The sequence below is a fragment of the Amblyomma mixtum genome, chromosome 6 (assembly GCF_055824585.1).
Source record: "Amblyomma mixtum isolate Tamu chromosome 6, ASM5582458v1, whole genome shotgun sequence".
NCBI lineage: Eukaryota > Metazoa > Arthropoda > Arachnida > Ixodida > Ixodidae > Amblyomma > Amblyomma mixtum.
In genome coordinates, this window is record NC_143017.1 from 53,904,382 (window position 1) to 53,927,536 (window position 23,155).

The following is a 23,155-nucleotide window of genomic DNA, read 5'->3' on the forward strand; positions in this document are numbered from 1 at the left end:
ACTCCTCCAGATGTGTTCCTTGGGTTCCTAGTGCGCGCGCTTCCTTTTGTCGGTCAAGGTCAATTAGGAGCAGAAGGTACAGGGGCCATGTTGCAGAGCAGTTCAATTTTTTTCAGGTGGTGGGAAAAACTGCGAAAGCAAGGGATTGTAAAGTGCCTTTTTCTCTTTTGGGAAGAACGGCATGCACCCACTGCCTGTCGGGGTGAGAGCCGCCCACCGTTCTCATCGCTTTGCTCTGTAGAGCTTGTTTGGGGACGTGAAAAACCTTGTCCATTACAAGCATGTGTTATTGAAAATCGCTATGCAGCGTTTCATGTGTGGCCACGGAATGCCGCCGATGGAAAGTTAGTCCTGCACGGAGCCTTTAGGAAGCAATGCCACAGCACGAGTGATGCAGTGCGGGCTTCCGCCAGAGCTTGCCCAATTGTGGATGGCCAGATGTTTGCATAGATACTGATGATAAAGGAGGCATCGGTTGTGTTCTACACAAGAAGTTCAAGTAAAAAGTGCGCAATGCTAATGTGTCAACACACAAGCTAAAAGGTTAGCTTGCAGCATGCCAGAAAAGCTGAAAGCTGAGGGAAATGCTTCGGTTGGTCACCTTTAAGCTCCTAAAAGTTCAGGTAAATGCATAACGAAGGGGAAACATGGGAACGCACCCAAGTCAGCGATGCGGTGTGTTCATGAATGCTATGATATCTGGAACAGTTTGGTTTAGTAGAGATAGAGCAGATGTAAAAAAAAAAAATTCAGAGAATTTAGCTAGACCCGGCTCTGGTTTGCAGCGCTACACATGGAGAAAAGTGCCAAAAAGAGTGAGCAGACAAAACACGTTGCACGTGCAGTAGAGGTCATGCATGCAAATCAAGCTTGAGAATACCCAGTATGTATGCTTGTGCAAGAATTTGTGTTATCCATTAGCTGGTGGGCTCATGCAAGAAGCAAAAGATTTCAAGGCAGAAGCGGAAGGGTGCATAACATACCATAAATGTGCCGTGATCATGAACAGTTTGTATAATAGGTCAGACCACAGCTTTCATTCAAAGAGCGAGATACACAACAGACATACAAAAAAAATCTTTTATTGGAATGCTTCAACCAGTATGGGAAACCACAATTAAGGCCCATACCGTGCAGCAAGTAATGTCTACGCATTATGCAGCGTACAAGTAATATAAGTTATTACAATCTTACCATAAAACTTTTCTCCCCAGAGATACAGACCACAGCAATACTTATATAGATGCACACCAGCAATGTTTCTCAAGTCTCACGTAATAAACGCACAATTAACTATAACAGAAATAAAATATTTCAAACTGAACTCAAGAAGTCTCTCATTCGACCAAACACGGTCACATCAAACTAGATCTTGTGTTCCTCTTAGCTTGCCAAAAAGGAAAAAAATAACATCGGTGGCAAAGGCAGAGAACGCACTTCAGAAATATACTTGTTCAACAATCAAAACGTCGCTGTAACATAAAACGAAATACAAAATAAAAGTCGCCACGTTTCACTTGTGCAGTGAGCACTTGCATACACTCGTTTAACCACGGCAAAGAAACCCCATATAAGCGCACGCTTGCCAAGCATCTCAACCTCAAAGCTGCAGCGCCCGACAAAGTTTGCTGAAGTTCCACACTGCGTATATGAATATTGAACAGCTGAAGAAGTTTTCAACGCACTTGCGAAAAGCTTGAAAGCACCAAAGCAAAGCAGTGACACTGAGGAACTTCAAACACAAAGTATGCATCTCCTATTTGTTTTCACTCGGGGAGGGGGTGTTGACGAAGACAGTAAGCGGACTCTGTTTTTGGAACCATCATTTGCTAAGCCACCTTCTCAGAGCACTGATCTTTTTCACAGTGGCCGAGCAAAAATAAATGGGATGAAAAATGCTTCTCTCCTCGCTCGCTCGCGAAGCCTTGGCCTTGCAAGTGTGTGTGGCACTCTAGTGCCCCACTTAACCCTTTCAGGCGCTTTGTACACAATTGTGTATGCGGCAAACTTACAGCTTTTTCTGAGAAACTGGAGCACTTGACAGTGATTTCATTATTTCAGTCAAATTGAGCACCCTTCTTGTTGCAAATAAGTTGCTTTTTGTACCATGTAGTGAATGCAGTAAATAACATTTCACATAAGAGTGAGCTAGGTAGCACTTTGTCCGCCATTTTTGTGCCGACAGATTTTGCCGCGGGTGAAAACATCGATGGTTTTCGCTCAATTCTGAGCGTAATGTGAATCTTCGAAACACAAAGCGATTCCATGATCCCTAGGGTGTTTACCTGACACACGAGAACATTTCGGTGTTACTATTTCTAACAAATCTGACACTGTGTACGGAATTCTCTACATCGTCGTAAAAACTTACCTGCTGGTCTTTCACGTTCGAAAACAAATTTCCTTCAATGAGGCCTGAATATACTACTTAGGTGAAAAAGACTTGATTTCAGTCAAAACAAAAAACGGTGCCTGAAAGGGTTAACAGCATGTGGCAGGCAAAATCATCCCTTTGCTTGATACACCTATTCCTATCCATTATCACCAAGGGATGCATAATAAAATATTTTCCAAGCTGAGCCGTCGCTTTCTCATTGAGCTGTGGTATCAGAGGCTTGTTTCTGGCTCTGCTACTGGGTGGTGCCACCAGTGAGCATTCCACCTTTGACATCTGCCTTTTAACTGTATGTCAGTGCTCAAGCTCCTTCATATTTTTGCTCCATGTACACAGCTTTAAAAAAAAAAAAAAAAGTAGAGGCTGCGAGACAAGCACACTCACTCTAATTATCACAACTCAGCTTAAACGTATTTGTTTGAGATTCCCACAGCGAAACGTGTTACTAGCATCCACTTGACTTTCTCCATGCCATCGGAATGACGGGTAACAAAACAGCAACAATACTTCTGTACAAAGGCTTACACCATAGAAGAACATGGAGTAAAATGTAGGCTTGACTACTGTCAGTCGACAAACACACACAAAAAAACTTCAAGCATAAAAAAAAAAGTTTCAAACGGCAAAACACTTCAAAGCTGCAAATGACAGCCAAATTAGCAAGCATACAAAAGGAGTTACCACAGCTTATTCCAAGGTTGAACACAAGTTATCAATTGCAAAAGAACTATCCATATCAAATCAACATGTTCACATGAGTAGACAAATTAAAAAAAAAACAAAAAACGTCAGAGCTGAACTAAAATGGTTCTTCTAGTGAAAAGGAGTCTCTCGCCCTGAGCTCATTAATACACGAAAAAAAGATACACAGGAGCAGTATCAAAGTTCACACTGTATTACAATTACTGGCAAAAATTAAAATGACTAAGAGATGAAATCCACGCACGCTATTTTCTCAACCTGCAGGTGCTGAGTGTGCAATACACGAAAGATTTTGTTAATCAATGCTTTCACTCATTGCCAGTAGGACATGAAAGTGAAGCACAAGTGTTTCCTGATCACGCATAACTGGACATCACACACAAAAAAAAAAAAGCTTAATACTTCAAAATTTATTATATTCCGATTAAATCTAGAGACATTCATTCAGTGACACAAGAAAAACATATGTATAAATGGCTTCACAAAATATCTACCGCAGCGCAGCTTTTAATGGGCACAGAAAAATCGGAAGTGGAGTCCAACAACTACTGCAAAAGTAAAAGCTTGGGCGAGTTGGTGGTTACTCATTCTAAAAGAGCGCAAAAAAAGACACTGGCACCAGGAGAGACGTACAAACAGGTGCTGTTTGTATGTCTCTTCTTGGTGTCCGTGTCTTTTTGGCGCTGTTTTAGAATGAATTACTACTGCAAGGAATGTTTACTAGTAGCACCACTCTACTACAGTTGCCACTTGATTTTCCAGACTTGGGCGGGTCCCAAAAAACGGGCCGATTAATTGAAGTCTAAAAAAAAATCTGCGAACTTCGGAAAAAGTCATTTTGACCTATAACCTGCTTGCAGGATATCATTAATTTTGCCCACTGCCATGTTTCGCCCACATGCAGTATTATTAGCTCCTATTTGGAGCCTTCCATATTGCAATGTCGCCCTTGCCAATGCTCTGTGCGAACATGCTCCGTGCAAGATCCCTGCAGATGTGTGCCATGCACATCAAGGACTGTCCGTTTCCAGGCAACGACAGTTGGGTAGACCAAGAAAGAAAACATGCGGGAAGCAGATGGCTATGATGGCACCCCCAGACAGTGGTGACTCACATCTGAGGCCCGATCGTGCACTCATCTTCATAGGCTGAGTTTCTTGCACAGCCGTTGCTAAAGAAGATCTCAGAAAGAACAGTGTGTCCTGTTGCCTGGAGCGGCAGACAAAACTGCCATGCTTATCCAAGCCAATCCATTGGCAAATTAAATCCAGAATAGCACGTTCCTTGGCGGCAAAGGGTTGGTGTGGCAGCAATGCCCATTCGTGACTTATTTAGTCTCAAAAATAGAACTTTAGGGTGCTGCAGAGCGAAATACCAGTTGTGAATATGTACACATTACTATGAGGTGCGTGAAGGTACCGCAACAAAGTCTGAAATACTGCACAAGTCCAAATTATCAGAGTGCGAAAAAGTCCTAAATATTGCATGGTTCCAAATTATCGGAGTGCGAAAAAGTCCGAAATATCGCATGGGAAATTATCTGAGGGCGAAAAATCGGTTGGCTGCTGTAGCAGTGTCATTCAAAGAATTTGTGTTCGTGGGGCTCTTGTTAAGATTACTTCTAACATCCTCATTTAGAACGAAGCCTGAAGTGGCGCAAATTATTGCATTTCATTAGCCATACAAACTAGTTTAACCATCAACATCCTTATTATGTCCCTTGTACATCAATGGCCTCTTTGTAGTGGGATGCAAATCTAATCGCCACCTCCACTAAAGGCTGTGCTTCAGTGTTCAAGGTAATGTGGTCAAAACTTTGCAGTAAAAAACACATTGTTACATGGGTACAGAAACTGAAAGTTCCGCATTCAGTCTGCAATTAACCTCCACTCATGAAAAAAAAAAAAAATCCTAGTGAAGTTAGTGCACTGGGTAGCAAAAACTGGTAGGAAACAGCCTTTTCCATTCAAGAAGCAGAACTGTCCTATGTAAAACACGAAATAGAATCAGACATAGTAGATTCTTCAGTAAGGAAACATTTTCAGACTTTGCAAAGTGTTGGTTACATCAGGGTTCCTCGATGCAGCTTGCTTTGGTAGGGTGGTGCGCCATTTTAAATCATGGCTTCATTTAGCCAGATATCGAAGTCTTAATTGAAATAAATTTTAGAACCTTTCTCTCCATTACAGGGGTCAGCGCGATGCATGTGGCTCAAAATGATGCCTCACGATTGGTCAAAATGAAAGACATTGTATCGAGACACCCTAGGTTGTATTCCAATTAAGCACTCCCTTGTGGCACTGTACTGTACTGCACAGCCATCTATTAGAAAAATGCTGCAACTGGGAATCTATTGATCCCGATCTCCTCCTTGTTCTGGTAATCGCTGTAAATTTAAAATCTGTTCATGCCTGTCAAAAAGTGAGAAACAAGTCCCGGAACTTCTCTCCTTTCTCCTTGCACTGTCGCTGGTGCGAGGCAGACTGGGTGCGGCACATGCAGTTCTGAGCCAATCTTAGTTGACGTGCCATGTCTCTCCCTCTTGTTTCTTTTTTTTTCTTTTTCTATCAATACCGATTGGTAATACTCTTCCTTCTCCTTTCACAAGGAGGGTCTGCCCTGACTCAACAGGAGCCACGAGGAATAGCAAGGGATTAAGAGATGCTGAAAGAGGTTAACAGTTTCGTTTCAGGCACCTTAAGAGTTGCTTTTTCATAGATGGCGTTATCAGTTACTAAGAAGCAAAGCCATTGAGGAGCAAAGCCAAACTTCTGGGCCCCAAGTAAATAGAAAGCGTGTGCACAAAAGTTTTCTTCAGTAAACCTTGTCAGGAATGACGAAATAACACTGTTTCTGTTGCTTGTGTAATAAAATTTGGAAGTTAAACCTTGGCAATAAATGTCACAAAAGAAAACAGCAACCAGGATTAGGCCACACAAAAATGTAACAAATTTTTGCTGCAGAAAAGGCCTTTAAGCACATGCACACACTATAATATATGAAATAAAAGGTTGCCTTATGTGTCTGTAATAAGGCTACAAGACATCAGGCAGACAAAAATACTGATCCAGAGGAAGCATGTGCGAAAGGAGACCTTGATAACTAAAGATAAAATTAGATACTGTCTTACGTCGTGTGCCTCAAATATTTGCCCAAGCCATCCAGTCTCCGAATCCTCCCATTCTCTAGCGAAACAATACAGTCAAGCTAACTAACGAGAATACTAAAAGCATTTGGCTGCAGCTTTTTTACAACACGCTGTTTGCGGGCAACTTATCCATCAAACCACAGCGTACAAATAATTTTCTTGCATGGACTTGAGGAGCTAGGGCTTAGAAGCAATGTGAACTCCTCGTAAATATGACAAAAGAGAATATTTCTAAAGCCCTTCTAAAAAACAAAGACCACGCTGCCTAGCACACATCCCTTCACTCTTTCACTCATACACGCATCCAGGTATGCACAAGCAATTAGCCCATCATTTCCCAGACCACGGTGCTGTGTCCTTCACTAGTGTTTCCTCACTTATCATATATAAATGTAGCTTAGGTGAGTTGGACCCCCCCCCCCCCCCCCCTCTCCAAAAGAAAACACGCTGTGGGGTTTGTGAAAGCAACCATGTGCTAGTTTGATTAGCCTGATGAGAGTATGGGCTCTTTGGTGGGCAAGCACGTGACACAGGGAAGCGGGAAAGCCTTGAAAGCAGTGTCCGTGGCAGCTGGCTGACTACTGGACGAATACGGTTCGGTTGTAGCTGATGAGCAGTTCGACAACGGCACTCTCGGTGTGCCAGGCACTCATCTGGTCCAGGCCCATGCCCATGATGTCCGGCGTACGCATAACGGTCGGTGAAAACACGGTGCTCAGGTTCTTCGGCGACATGAGGTTCTTCTTCTGGTGTTCGGAGACCCTGCACCAAGAGCAGGCATGGACACGAAGATGAAATCTAGTAGTAATCAACTTCATCACTAAGAGCACATGAAAGCATAAATACTTTGCACTAGGCAACTTAGCAGCATCTTGCATTGCATGCAAGGACTTAGCCACACTACACAAGGTGTCATTGTTCACTATACTCCAGCTGTTACAATTCTCTCAATCATTCTCAGTTAGCATCTTACATGAACTATACTACAACATGGTACAGGTCATTGATGTGATGTTACTGCTCGACAAGCTTCCCAAGTTACGTCAACTCTGATGGATTTTGTGATGAATGGACGTGTGTTTAGCTGCGAAGTTCAACTGCAGTGAGTCTTGACTGAGTTAGCTGCTTGAAATATGCACAGTAGTGCTTCTAGACATTTCATGCTTTTATAGCATACTTGAGTCGCCCGGTCTGGCTGGGAATCGGATATGAAAAGTCCGCCGGCCCAGGATGCAGGGAATTCAGGAAACGGAACACCATGAGCCGGCTTCCGCCATGTCTCACCACAGGGGTTGCACTTTCTGTGTGCTAAAAACAGCATAAAGCTAATGTTTAGCGGCTGCCATTTGTGGCTTGCCATTTTCCAATTGAAACATTCTGAAAGCATGTGCTTGGACTGAACATCACTTGAGAGCTGGAAGTGTCTGTAAGTAGTCGGAATACTGACCGAATACCAACAAAAGCTGCAGCTATACGCCGGAACCTTTATTTCACTACCTGGTGATACAGGTTGTTCTCGAGAAGTGAACAGACTGAGGCTTTATGACAGGGACTACCATAAAGAACCGTAATACAGGAAATGCAGAACAAATAGCACCTATGACCTTGAAACGTAGCATATACTTTTATCGTTAACTAGCGGGATGTAAAAACTTGCCGTGAATTCAACCGAATGATTCGGTGAGGGACATCGAGTCCACACCAGAGCAATGACATCGAGCCCATAAGACCCAGCCCCAAACAGTGAAAAACAAATTGCCATGGTGAATACTGCAGGCTCTTCAGGAAAATTTTCTAATAACACTCGGAGGCTTCCAAAGTCCTTTTAGAGGATTTTCAAGGGCCAAATGCAATGCTGTGTTGATGATTGGAACACTTAACCTGGCCATTCCAGAGATGAAGGCATCACACCCTCAAAATTCTGGTAAAATCCAGTTCTGCGGAGCAGACCACAAAAGAGTACTCCGCCAAGGAGTGAGCTGCTCTGAAAGAGCTGGGAAAGCACGTTAACTCGATCCCCATCGGCCAGCAAAACATGCATTCTGTGCAGCAAGGAAAGGAATTGGCATTAAGCAGTCTGTCAAAAGTACTAACTGCAGGTGCCGAACAAAGCAACAGCATGGGGTGGTCACACTGGACGTACTTGGCAGTGCTTGACCAGCAATGCAAGGGGTTTTTCACAATAGCCATTCCAACACCAATGGATTAGGAAAGTGCATAAAAGCATTGGCTTTGCACTGCAGTTGACTGCAGTGACAGTCAACTATGGCTATGTGTGAGTAACCTGTGTCCCATATACCAGGTGTCCCAGCTAAATGTAACCAAGCTTTTAAAAAACACGAGGTGTCCTAGCTGTCTGAAACCAAATGAGGGCTGTTTAGAGTCGTGTGAACTAGTCTGCAGTATTTTTTTCGTTTTTCAAGGTTGACTAATTAGTTAAGCTTAATTAACCAACTTTTTAATTATTGACTTGAGGAACAAAGTGTCAACGGAAAATTTGTAGATCGCTTTGAGAAACAGCTTACTGAGACATTTGCAGCAAAGTAATATTTACGTAAAGTAGTTTTTTTCACCGGCCTTTATCCATAACCCGCACAATAAGAAAAAGCTTCCACATGACAACTGTGCCACTTCAACGTCCCAAGATGCGCCTTAAAGAATAAAATCCGTTTTTTCTGAAGACCTCTCCTAGATGAGACTTTGTCTGCACACTGGGGCAGAGCAGTGAGCGAGCAGCTGGTCACGTGACAACTTTCTTTTAAGGCCAATAAATCAAGCTACGTAAATCTTAACTTGACGGAAACAGCACTACTAGCGGTTTTTCGAGGGGATCTAAAACTTTTGCATTGACACTTTCTTCCTGAAGTTAATAATCAAACTTAACTAATTAATTAACTTTGAAGAGCGAAAAAAATACTCAAGACTAGGCCACGCGACTGTGAACAACCCTGAGTTGGTTTCACTGGGGCTAGGGCACTTCGCCTTTTTTAAAAGTTTGGTTACATTTAGCTGGGACACCCGGTATACACCTGTCCTGAGAACGCCTTAGTAACACAAGCGTCTGTGTCTAATGTGTGTGTGTGTTTTTTTTTTTACACCGATGCACAGTGTCTTGTGCCATCTGAGTAAAGTTTCTTTAAAGTTTGTGCACTGTGGTAGCACATAACAAATGGAGTGCTGTTGGCAGACACCTGAGGCAAGCAGCAGTTAGAAGTGACCTCTGAAGAAACCTACAAATCGGTTCACATAAATGAGCTCTTCAAACATCAGAGGCAGGAGAAAAGTTTCAAATGGAGCCTTAACTTGCAGAGCAATGAAAACCTCCACCAACTATGTGATTTCTATAATCATAGCTTTGGTGTAGAAGTAACATTCTGCACATGGATGATGTGAAAAACACCTGTGGAGAGGGTGCATTCCCAAACATCCCCAACCATGGTAATACTTCCTCACTGCCCACTACCAAGGCAAACAAATGACGTGGCTGCCTGCCATGCATAAGCAGTAGCTGTTTAGTGCACCATCATGATGACTTTGTGCACTTTGTTCAGAGCGTGAAAACAAAATTGGAATAAAAGTCCCTTTCAGCAATTTTCACTAGTCTGGATTCTAGTGCACATCCACAATGATCTCGTCGAAGCTTCTCACTTGCCTTGAGTGGTTAAAAGGTTGATCAGCTAATGTTGGCTGATTTATTTGTTCTCCGTGAAATGAATGTACGCATCTACTCGAGTGCAGGCTGCCACAATCGTAGATGCTTCACTTTCACGTTCCCAAATGGCATATGGGCTTTGAGAGACACCCAAGTGCAGGGCTTCGGGTTAATTCTGACCATCTGGAGTTCTAAATGCGCATTGACATTGCATAGCACACAGGCAATTTTGCATTTTGCCTCCGTCAAAACGTGGCTGCCGCAGCCAAGGTGCTCAAGTTATGCAATCCTGATAACTCGCTTTACCGCCGGCTCAGGTTATATGGGACACAGCACTATATGAGCCATGCCTCGAAAACTGTGGGTGAGGAACTGGACAGTGTTACACCAACACAGTCCATTCTTTCAATGCCTCACAGCAACACTTGGAGCAGCAGTAACCAACAGTAAGCAACAGCCAGTTCCCCTGTACGCTTTAACCGCCACAAGTTTCACCACAGAAACATGCCCCCAAGAGGAAAAGCACCACAGATTAACACAGAACAGGATGGCCTGGGTTTCAAAACAAGAGCCTATGAAACAACTTCTCACAGTGGCAGTGGTAGCGTTAAGAAGCAGGCAGGGAAGCTATTGTAGGCGACTGTCTTTCAAAAAAAAAATGTGACACTTGAAAGAGCTAAAATTAGGATCAACTATGGAAACAAAAAAAAAATATGCAAGCAAAGGACTCAACAGTTTCAGCAATGAAAGAACATGGACAAGTGTTCTGCATGAAAGGTAAAAGACAGCACCAAAATCCCAAGTCGCAATACCATCCAGCTCACTGAAACATAGTGACTCGCTAATTGAGGCGACTTGTATGCAGCCCTGTCAATAGATACGCACCTGACGACAGCGCACAGTTCATTCCACAGAACACCAAGAAAAAAAAAAAAAATAAAGACAAGCTAAGTTTGCAGAGCTCAAGCCCACCAGAATGGTCCACATAATTTGTATTTCTGCTGCACAACTTTGCATCCAGAAATCTGAGGGAGCCACAACACAGATGCAAGACCTGCGGGAATCAACTGTGCATACCTTTGCAAATGACTCATGAGGTACTTCAAAGACTGGTAGTGAGCAGGAGGCAGCGACTTCACTGCTTCTTTCATGGCTTCAAGTTTTTCTTCTACTTTGTTGCTCTCTGCAAAGAGACGTATTAAAGCATTAGGGAACAAAGTCGCGCTGCATTTCCTCTCCACCTGCAGTTTCCCAGCTGCAAAACAGTGCACAAGCAAAGCTGTGCACTTGGTACGCCAGTGTTGCCCTATATGTAACTACAAAAGGACACACACCGGTAAAGGGAGACAGACCAACAGAAGAATGTTCTGAGTAGCCCAATATCAGGTATACTTTTTCAACCTATAAACATCAGGAAGCAGATGAACACAATGTTCTCAATGTTTAGATCCCACCTTGTGTGTTCACATTCTCAGTCCCTACACTGTAATCAGTCCGGTAACTTCATATGTAACCTTCTTAGGCACTGCTCACCATTACTATTTTGAAAAAGTCTCTACCACTTAACTAGTCCATGCAGACCTCAAGAGCAGTTTGTGAGAACCACGAGAAAGCCAATTACTACGTAGTCAGTTTTGCAATGAAAACACCCAAGGATATTTTTTTTCTATTCGCATGTACAAAAATCGGCACAAAGTATTGCAGCAGTTGGAAACTAACACCGCAACACTTAATATTTGTCAAATAGGCACTCGAGGGTCAAGGGACCACATATTCCTTTCTTTTTTTAACATGCACAGGACACTAGTAACGCAGAAAAAAAGAAGAAAAATTGATGGGTGACAAAACCTGCCCACAAAACTGCATTAACCCTTTGAAGGTTTTTGCCGTTTATGTACGGCGGCGGTTTTCTGTCCCGCAAGGTCTTTGCCGTACGGGTACGGTTTCGATCTTCCGTTTGAAATTTTGCGCCAAAAGAACAATGCGTGCTCACTGGGGAGTGCTGCCACCTCTTAGGACTTACAAGAAGTGTTTGAATTTTGTGCTGCCTTCTTACGGAGATAAGCAGAACTTATGTCTAGCTTTAGCGCGGCGTCACAGACTGCGGCAGCACCCCTTTTGTAGTTTTGGTTTCGCCGCGTGATCGCAACGGAGTCGCGCGAAATTTGAGTTTTCTTTTTGTCAGCACTATCTTGCAGGGGCTGCCGAAGTTGATTTCTATCTTTATTGGCGCTGCTCTTAGCTTGCTTATCACCGTTGCTCGCGAGGTATTCTCGCTCTCTGCGGCAAAGCGCCTACGCGGTTTTGATTCCGCCGCGGGATCGCAACGCAGTCGCGCGAAACGTGTTTTCTCTTTTTGGGCACTCTCTTGCAGAGGCGGCGGAAGTTGATTTCTATCTTTATTGGTGCTGCTCTTAGCTTGTTTATCACCGTCGCTCATGAAATTCTATTGAACATTTTCCAGTTGTGAGTGATGCTGTCACCAAAGCACTGTTCCTAATTTTTTTTTTTACTATTTATTCTCGATTATATACATTTTGTAGATTCAAGATCCGCAATAAAGTAATTTGACCACCTAGGAAAGTTTTCTTCAAAATAATTCGACCCTCAAAGGGTTAAAGGATGTGCTACCAAGCTCACTGTCTTGAGAAATATTAGTTACTATGTTTGCTAGTGAACATAAAAAAAGCACCACACTTGCAATAGGAAGGGTGCTAAACTAGTCCGAAACAAAGAAAGCGGTGCTAGCAGAAGCACACTCTCTGAAAAAAACTGCAAATCTGTGAAGTACTATACTGTGCCCCAGTACGACTTGCGCTGCATCTGGAGTGAATCAACTGATAATTCCAATTTCTAGTAAATTAGCATGCCTTCATACCGAACACCCAACTTTAACAAAGATTCATCATACTCTGTTCTCCGCATCAACTGCTAAGCGCACAAATTTACTATATCGAGAACTGAGCTAGCAATACCACGCCTTATGCATTACAGCTCAAATTGCGCGCGACAGTACACGATTTTCCACACAGCAGCTATTGGAGATTGTTGACAAAGAGGCGCACATGCACTGCATGATTTCTGAGAAAAGCCCACTGGGCAACACCTGTGACCTTTTTTTCTTGTACTACATTCCACCTTAGTAGTTCTTTGCAGCACTACCAAAGCTGTGATGAGTGCAGGGGCGACGTTGTGACGCTGCATCATATAGTACCAGTATATAATACGTATACGGAATAGTGTACGCTAAAAAAAAATTAGCGTTTCATAGCGTACATGTGCCAAACGCAATTTCAAATCGAGCATTACCATAGGCTATTTCCCGACTTTAGCACGCATGGCTTTTCCGTATGCTAAAATATTGTAACAAAGACGACGAAGCTGGCAGTGGTGCAGAACGGAGCGCTCGTGCTAGGCTAGCGGCCATTAACGCCATCAGTCAACTCATCTCATTCTTCGGCTGGCCGTAACATAACAATATTGTTTCCAAAATGGTGGTGCCCTTCGAAACAGGACCCCTTGCTTCAGATTGGATTTGTCGTTGTTACTGCCTTTAAACATGATAGCGTTATAGGCCCCATTCTCCACAAAATCCGGTGTCAGCATCAGTGTTGTGAGCGGAAAATCACGGGCATGGCTCTGGCAGGTGGTCCCCAGAGAGCAACCTAGGTGGCAGGTGGGCCACCTAGGTCCCGTGACCTTCTGCGGTGTCATCACAACCTGCCCACCGGAAAGTAAGCAAACTGCCCACTGTGGCAGGTGGAAGTTAAATTAATGATTGGTCACTCGGGAAGAACAACCTGGGCTACTAAGGGCCCATTGCATGGCAGTGGTACATCGCTTAACTGTACCACCACTGCGTCAGGAGGGGTATGAGGAGTCCTAAGGACCTATGAATGTAAAGTAGAGATTGACCAAGTCTGCATATATGGGAATTAACCCGTTACACTATCGCGTCATACGCTCAAGGCAGAGCTTAGGTGTCCCCTGCAATTTTTTCAGTACGCTCACTGGCCATAAATGGGCCACTGGGTTTTCACTTTCTCTCATCTCGCCTATAACAAAACGTATGTGTGATAAATTTGCTTAATTTTTTATTTACAGTGATGATTCTCGTTTCCAAACAACCAGATGGCGCTACTAGGCTGAGCTTATGATTGTTTGTTAGTTTGCATATGCTGAACTAAATGCGCATATGTATGTCACAAATGGCGCAAGGGCCAGCAAAATGCTTGCACTTTGCATACATTTTTTATTTTTTTTTTGTTTTCTCTTGTTGTTGCTGTTTAGACTGAAATTTTTATGTATTCCCACTCCCCTCTGAAATGCCTTCGGGCCCTGAGGGTACAATAAATAAATAAATAAATAAATAAATAAATAAATAAGCATGCATACGCTCATGGTACGTAGACAGCACTGATTTATACTCTTTTTCTAACCATATCTGCGTACGCCATGAACAGACGATGAGGTGCGGAGGAGGATGTTGAACACGCTCGCCTCAATGGCTGAGGTGGTCTCTACCTCCCATAGTGCTCCAAGGAACTTATGAGATGGAGTATAGTCTTGAACTGACCATCTCTCATGGCAACTAGCACACTGAATTCCTGCATGCAGTGTTTCTGCCCAGAGAAACTCGTCACTTGTGTGCAATTGTGGAAACAAATGTACGAATTTTGGCAGAGTTTCGTGAGACGTACCCGCCGTCTGCTATCCCAGTGTTGCCATACTATAGTGTTGCCAGACTTGCGCGACTTCCAGTGTTGCCAGGCTATAAGGTTGCCAGATTGTGAACTAAAACCCAGTGTGGCCAGACTATTTGTTCCCTCTCTCTTTTACATTCTCCTCCGCCTACAGCTACGCTGTCGCGCCGCAACCGCCCAGCTCGTTAGAGCAGCCGTGCCCGGAGTGGTCGCCGCCTGTTCGCCAAGCGAAAGAGCACGTCCGCGGCGGTTGCGAAATTGTTTCTTTAGTGACTTGTCGAGCAGACGGGTACCACAGACGAAATCTGCCGATGCGTGGGCCCAGTGAGCGTATTAAGACGAGAGAAACGCGTGATTTTGTTGAAATAAGCGTGCTATGCTCAAATTCACTTGTCGAGCAGACGGGTACAACAGACGAAATCTGCCGCTGCGTGGCCCCAGTGAGCGTATTAAGACGAGAGAAACGCGTGATTTTGTTGAAATAAGCGTGCTATGCTCAAATTCACTTGTCGAGCAGACGGGTACGACAGACGAAATCTGCCGCTGCGTGGCCCCAGTGAGCGTATTAAGACGAGAGAAACGCGTGATTTTGTTGAAATAAGCGTGCTATGCTCAAATTCACTTGTCGAGCAGACGGGTACGACAGACGAAATCTGCCGATGCGTGGCCCCAGTGAGCGTATTAAGACGAGAAAAACGCGTGATTTTGTTGAAATAAGCGTGCTATGCTCAACTTCACTTGTCGAGCAGACGGGTACGACAGACGAAATCTGCCGATGCGTGGCCCTAGTGAGCGTATTAAGACGAGAAAAACGCGTGATTTTGTTGAAATAAGCGTGCTATGCTCAAATTCACTTGTCGAGCAGACGGGTACGACAGACGAAATCTGCCGATGCGTGGCCCCAGTGAGCGTATTAAGACGAGAGAAACGCGTGATTTTGTTGAAATAAGCGTGCTATGCTCAAATTCACTTGCTGAGCAGACGGGTACGACAGACGAAATCTGCCGCTGCGTGGCCCCAGTGAGCTTATTAAGACGAGAGAAACGCGTGATTTTGTTGAAATAAGCGTGCTATGCTCAAATTCACTTGTCGAGCAGACGGGTACAACAGACGAAATCTGCCGATGCGTGGCCCCAGTGAGCATATTAAGACGAGAGAAACGCGTGATTTTGTTGAAATAAGCGTGCTATGCTCAAATTCACTTGTTGAGCAGACGGGTACGACAGACGAAATCTGCCGCTGCGTGGCCCCAGTGAGCGTATTAAGACGAGAGAAACGCGTGATTTTGTTGAAATAAGCGTGCTATGCTCAAATTCACTTGTCGAGCAGACGGGTACGACAGACGAAATCTGCCGATGCGTGGCCCCAGTGAGCGTATTAAGACGAGAGAAACGCGTGATTTTGTTGAAATAAGCGTGCTATGCTCAAATTCACTTGTTGAGCAGACGGGTACGACAGACGAAATCTGCCGCTGCGTGGCCCCAGTGAGCGTATTAAGACGAGAGAAACGCGTGATTTTGTTGAAATAAGCGTGCTATGCTCAAATTCACTTGTCGAGCAGACGGGTACGACAGACGAAATCTGCCGATGCGTGGCCCCAGTGAGCGTATTAAGACGAGAGAAACGCGTGATTTTGTTGAAATAAGCGTGCTATGCTCAAATTCACTTGTCGAGCAGACGGGTACGACAGACGAAATCTGCCGATGCGTGGCCCCAGTGAGATTTTGTTGAAATAAGCGTGCTATGCTCAAATTCACTTGTTGAGCAGACGGGTACGACAGACGAAATCTGCCGCTGCGTGGCCCCAGTGAGCGTATTAAGACGAGAGAAACGCGTGATTTTGTTGAAATAAGCGTGCTATGCTCAAATTCACTTGTCGAGCAGACGGGTACGACAGACGAAATCTGCCGCTGCGTGGCCCCAGTGAGCGTATTAAGACGAGAGAAACGCGTGATTTTGTTGAAATAAGCGTGCTATGCTCAAATTCACTTGTCGAGCAGACGGGTACGACAGACGAAATCTGCCGCTGCGTGGCCCCAGCCAGCGAGCGTATTAAGACGAGACAGACGCATGCTTTTCTGGAAATAAGCGTGTTATGCTCAGATTCACGCAACATTGACACTTTTAATTATGGTAGGCAGTGTTGAACTGAATAACTGATAACAACGAAATTGTAGGCTGTGCTTGGTGAGCTTCGAAAAAAGTGCGAAATTCGGGCGTCTTCAGAAGCAGCCTTGCAGAAATAATTACTTCATGTGCGTGCATCCAATTATTGCCCAGGCACTTCGTAGTGGTTGGATATTTTTTTCTTCTGGCAGTTAAGAATGCTCTGGAGCTCGTGCTGCATTGAAAGCCGCATTCAGAACAGTAATTGTAGGAACGAAAACATCTTCGACCGAAGTCCGTCTTTATGGGTTTTTGAGATAGTTGAGAGGAAACTGACGCCAACCAATATTTTTATTTTTTTGCCCACCGTTTCGGGACCAACTTGGTCCCTTCTTCAGGGGTGGGTGCTGCCTTCGCTCTGCCTTTGTTAGCCCGTGGCGCAGTGCACTAACGCACGAGGAGGGAAGCGTTCCTGGAGTTCTATTCATCGCCGCCTTTGTGAACCGGATGTGTCATGACTCCACATGCCGCCTCTTGAACGGTTTTTTTTTTTTCGCGCAGATTTAAAAGGTTTATTAAAACGAAATACAAATGAGCTGTAAGTTTCATAAAAAGTTAGTACAGTAGGAGGTCCCAAAGTGGAAACTGTCTGGGGGACCTCCCATCAGGAATACATAAGAAAAGTGCACAAGTTTGGCAGGGGAGCTGGAACAAAAGTATACAATTAAGTTAAAACCGATTGGTGTAATTTGCGCCAATGAATAAGTCATACAATAGTTAGCGGGCATAATTTAACAAAAAAGGCATAAAACAGCAAAGCATAAGAGCAAGAGAAAGAACACAAAAAGACATCGGATAGCAATGGGCATTGAATAAATGCAGATATAAAACACAGGCGGAGGAAAAACCAAGAGGTTCCAGATGAGTAACAAATGACCGTTCGCTGTCAGAGTGGGGAACAGAAAATGAGATTAAGGCAACCTAAAGCAATGGCATGAGGCTTAATGGGTTGATGAGAGATGTTTTTTTAGTAAAGTGTAGAAAGCGGGCTGCGAACGTGCGGATTTGATTGCTAGTGGTAATGAATTCCAGGTTTTGATGGCGGAGAAAAAAGCAGTTTGTTTTCCATAATTTGTACTCACTTTTGGTAGAAGAATATTGTTTTGTTCAGAGAATCTAGTGTTATTGCTATTAGCAAGGAAAGATGCGGAAAAACAGAGAAGTTGATTATTATCATTGCGAGCGTGGTAGATTAGAAGGCCTAACCTAAGATTAAGGAGGCATTTCAACGGCAGAATGTTTAGGTCAGAGTAAAGAGGTGAAGCAGAGGCTGTGTTTGGGCTGAAAGATAAAATGCGAAGCGCTTGACTTTGAAGATGAGAAATACATGACACATGGCATGAATAGGTATTTCCCCATGATGACAGGCAATAATTAAGGTGACTGTTAATGAAATCATAGAACAGGGATAAGAGAACATGGCGTTGAAAGAAATGTCTAGTTTTTATTAACACCCTTATTCCAAACGAAATTTTTTTACTGATAGATTTCGTGTGTAGATGAAATTTTAGATGGCAGTCAAGCGTGATGCCGAGAAATGTAACGGATTCAGAGGCAGTGATAATATGATGTCCCAGATAAACGTGTGGGCTCGGGATGACATGCTTTTGATGAGATCGGAATATCATGAAAGTGGTTTTTGTAGGATTAAGTTGTAGCAAGTTATTTTCACACCATAAAACAATATTCTGTAAGTCCATGTTTAATTTGTTTATTAGGCTTGTGAAAATGCTGTCCTGAGTGAATAATGTTGTATCATCCGCGTAAAGTATACATCTTGTGTTAATTAAGGACTATCGTCGAGCAAGCAAACCACACGCATGCTAGAGGAGGAGGAACGCCCACACGTAAAGTTCCCTTTCCCGACTGCTGCTCTTTTCGGTCGGTTGTTCGCCCGTTCACGTGCGCGCTCTCTTCGAGGCTGGCGGCGGCTCGCTTTGATTTCGCACTTTTTTCGAAGCTCACCAAGCACAGCCTACAATTTCGTTGTTATCAGTTATTCAGTTCAACACTGCCTACCCCAATTAAAAGTGTCAATGTTGCGTGAATCTGAGCATAACACGCTTATTTCCAGAAAAGCATGCGTCTGTCTCGTCTTAATACGCTCGCTGGCTGGGGCCACGCAGCGGCAGATTTCGTCTGTCGTACCCGTCTGCTCGACAAGTGAATTTGAGCATAGCACGCTTATTTCAACAAAATCACGCGTTTCTCTCGTCTTAATACGCTCACTGGGGCCACGCATCGGCAGATTTCGTCTGTCGTACCCGTCTGCTCGACAAGTGAATTTGAGCATAGCACGCTTATTTCAACAAAATCACGCGTTTCTCTCGTCTTAATACGCTCACTGGGGCCACGCAGCGGCAGATTTCGTCTGTCGTACCCGTCTGCTCAACAAGTGAATTTGAGCATAGCACGCTTATTTCAACAAAATCACGCGTTTCTCTCGTCTTAATACGCTCACTGGGGCCACGCATCGGCAGATTTCGTCTGTCGTACCCGTCTGCTCGACAAGTGAATTTGAGCATAGCACGCTTATTTCAACAAAATCACGCGTTTCTCTCGTCTTAATACGCTCACTGGGGCCACGCATCGGCAGATTTCGTCTGTCGTACCCGTCTGCTCGACAAGTGAATTTGAGCATAGCACGCTTTTCAACAAAATCACGCGTTTCTCTCGTCTTAATACGCTCACTGGGGCCACGCATCGGCAGATTTCGTCTGTCGTACCCGTCTGCTCGACAAGTGAATTTGAGCATAGCACGCTTATTTCAACAAAATCACGCGTTTCTCTCGTCTTAATACGCTCACTGGGCCCACGCATCGGCAGATTTCGTCTGTGGTACCCGTCTGCTCGACAAGTCACTAAAGAAACAATTTCGCAACCGCCGCGGACGTGCTCTTTCGCTTGGCGAACAGGCGGCGACCACTCCGGGCACGGCTGCTCTAACGAGCTGGGCGGTTGCGGCGCGACAGCGTAGCTGTAGGCGGAGGAGAATGTAAAAGGGAGAGGGAACAAATAGTCTGCCCACACTGGGTTTTAGTTCACAATCTGGCAACCTTATAGCCTGGCAACACTGGAAGTCGCGCAAGTCTGGCAACACTATAGTATGGCAACACTGGGATAGCAGACGGCGGGTACGTCTCACGAAACCCAGCCCGAATTTTAGTACTGCTGCGGCTGCAGCCCATGCAGCAGCAGCCGCAGTCATCAGAGCGCTGTCGCTGTTTAGCGTTTCAAGCTGCCCAGTCCTGCGTGCATTCAACATTTTTACTTCTCCCTATACAGTCGCCGACTGATTTTTCGGACTCCAAAAATTCGGACATGCTCGATTATTCAGACTGCTTCGTGGCACCGCCACTCTCCCCATAGACCGTAATGTATAACAACTGCCGAAAGTTCGGACATCTTGCAGCCTCTCGTTTGATTTTTCGGACACTCCTTGAGCCAACTCGACCGGCAGCACTTGCCGCACCGACGCTCACCGACGCGCGGTTCACTTCGCTCAACGCCATTTTTGTTTTGAACTGAGCCTCCTTGCTGCCCCGCGAGGTGGCGCTACTGCAAATTCCCGCTCATCATCATCGTTTCCGCGTGGTTCGGTAGCGCGCCACACCAGTTCCGGCCGCAGCTTTGTAAGCCATCTCAAGGCAATCCAGGAGCCGCTTTGTTTGTTTATCCGGCAGCAAGCCCGCGAGAGCGCCGTGGTAGCACGCAGCGGTGCAGATGCGATGAGCAACGTTTATAGATACTTTTTTAGTTCCATAACTCCTCCTCTGAAAGCGGGCGCTGCTTGTACCCAGGCGGTGAGAGGGCGCTGCAGTCGAGGTTTGCGCGGTCGCCGGCGCGCGCGCTGCTCCTCTCCTGCGGTTACTACTTAGCCCGTGCGCGGGGTTGTCGTTGCCTTTTTTTGTCCATTTGTGTTCCTGTGCGCTCTGCGAACACGTGGTCCCCATCGTGCACTCAGAACAACAAACGCTGCTGGCCGTGAAGCAGCTTTCGAGCGCGACGATGCCCACTTGCTTCGTGCCCGGCTGTACCAGCGGGTACAAGAGCAACCCGGAGAAACGCCATCCGTACGGAAGCAAGAGGAAATATCAAACTCATTGCATCAAATCAAACCGTTGAGTCCCTGAGGGTGACATTGATGTCAGTGCTGTCCATTATAGACTTCCTACACAACAAGAGCCTCAGCTATATATACTCACAGCGAAGTTAAACCAAGACCCGCTTGAGGTAATTATACTGGCACGTTGAAAAAGCCTAGGAATGCTCATATATAATCTGTTTTTTTTTTAATTCAGAGATTTTTTGGCCTAGTGAGATCATTAGGAGGTGACGAAGACCACCCTACAGTGACCAAGTTCAGCCAATTATTTAGGCTGCTTTCTTTTACACACCTGTTGAAGTAGCTGTGAAAGGGAACTGTGAGACGGGAACTGATCGTGTCTTAATTAGTGCCTTCGAGAGCCTCAGAGAAAAGCGTCGCGACACCCTCATCCAGAAAAAGGCTAGAAAGAATAGATCTGGCAGGAGCTGATGACGATACTTTTCAGGGACCTCTCCGATGCCTCCAACGACCACAGATACTGTGTTCCATCACCAGAAGAAACAGCCTTGTACTATTTGGCAAGCTATGTGGCTTTCAAAATGAAAAATAAAGCGCAATATGGACTCTGTGATGCAATGTGACGCATTTGGCAGGTAGGATTCTCTGCCGCGTGAGGCTATGCTCATTATTGAGCGCGAGTATGTCAGTGCCAGACTCGCGTACCCTTCCGAAAAGATGTTTGCCTGTGTAATTGCGGTAGAGGGTGCTATAAAACAGGATTGAAAGGGCGAGTTGTTCGGCGACCTGTTTTGGAACGTGCTGGATTCTCTTGTAAAAAAAGGCACGAATGGTGTTGGTTTACCAGAGCATGCTGAGGTGTTCACAGCTCAATTAATTTGCTTTTATTTAGTGACGCGCATGCACTTCTTTGCGCGAGCAAAGTGCTTGGAAAATAGTAGCGCCGTTAGAGCTCGAAGAGAGCGAAAGCAGGCGAAGCTTGTCTGACAAATTAGTTGACAGAAAATCTGTCAGCAACAGTATTTAGTGGATTTGTGAATAAAATTTTTCTATTTAAATGCCAAGGGCCTTGAATTACTCTTGCATTTCGCCTACACCGGTATCGAACTCGCGGCTTTCGGGAAAGCAGCCGCGGGCCGTAGCCACCGAGACAGCAGCGGGTTTTATTTGCACCAGTATTGCTGTAATAAGACGTAAAAGTAATTTTGCGCGAAATGCGAGACACAACAGCCAGTCGCGAAAAACTGGTTCGGCGGATAATCCGAATCTATTGAAGTAGCAAGGTTAGGTTCATCTCACGAGAAGCAGAATCGAAGCATGCATGCATTTCGTCATTGCCCGTACAAAACGGCCGCTTGTGACACGGCTGAGAATACCGCTCTTAAAGGGACCATGAAAAGAATTAAAAGCCGCTTGTAAATGTTAGAAGTGATGCTCAGAAGCATTGACACCAAGTATGAGTCTTCGGAACTGAGCCGGCAATTTATTATGAATTTTTAAAAATCGTGTTTTTTAAAATTCGCGCGCCGCTTGGTGTCTTCGTAGGGAGCAATTCTGAAACCAAAATCGGGAAAACAGACGTCACTAGTCCCATGACGTCGGAAGGCCACCACACGCTGTCATTCGCTAGAGCCGCGGCAGCTTCGACGTCACGGGCACACTTCCGGTAGCGGTGAAAATCGTCTGCTCGAGCTGCCGCGTGACTCCCTCGGGCAAGCGCGAGCGAGGGCATTGCCTTCGCGCATATGGTTTTAATTTACCTCTGCCGCCTCTTTCTGTCGCGAGTTCGGGAGCCACTCGCAGTGCCTTTTTCGACCGCCCAAGATGAATACGCCTTGCTGTGTCGTCGGCTGCAAACCCAGTTACTGGCGAGCGTCTCTAGGCATGTTATTCCTAGAGACGTGCGTGAGCGAGCAGCCTGGATGGAGCGCTTCGGACTGCCAGCGTCGCACGCCCGCCGAAGACTCCGCGTTTGCGGTCGACACTCGCACCTGACGCTTACTACTATAACCCAGCGCTCGTTGGACAGTCAGTCATGAATGTCAAGCACCTGAAGCTTCGACCGAAGTCGCTGCCGACACTGTTTCTTCCCGCCGGGAAGCTGAGTTTCCAGCTTACAGCGATCGGTATGAACGTTTACACGATATGATCTGCGATGGAAGACAATTTTATCTACGATAACTTAAAAAAAAAGGTGCCGCATTTACTTAGGGCACAGGACGAATTCGAAGCGTTAGCTGTCGCGGAGGGCCTTGGCCTGACGGCTACGTACTGCTGCGGTTCACATTCGGCTGCTGCTTCGACATGCAGACTCGGTCCCGAC

General features: G+C 45.2%; 1 protein-coding gene across 2 annotated transcripts in view; it reads right to left on the bottom strand.

Annotated features, from left to right (window-relative positions):
- Nucleotides 1-1,066: 1,066 nt before the first annotated feature.
- The window catches only part of LOC149339155 (N-chimaerin-like), a 53,917-nt gene continuing 31,828 nt past the window's right edge, over nt 1,067-23,155 (bottom strand). For both annotated transcript variants that reach the window (XM_089547967.1, XM_089547968.1), the window contains exons 12-13: nt 10,975-11,080; nt 1,067-7,007 (exon numbers count right to left, since the gene is read on the bottom strand). In XM_089547967.1, coding sequence (XP_089404093.1) covers nt 6,824-7,007; nt 10,975-11,080 — 290 coding nt within the window. In that variant the 3' untranslated portion in view covers nt 1,067-6,823. The remainder of the gene's footprint in view (nt 7,008-10,974; nt 11,081-23,155) is intronic.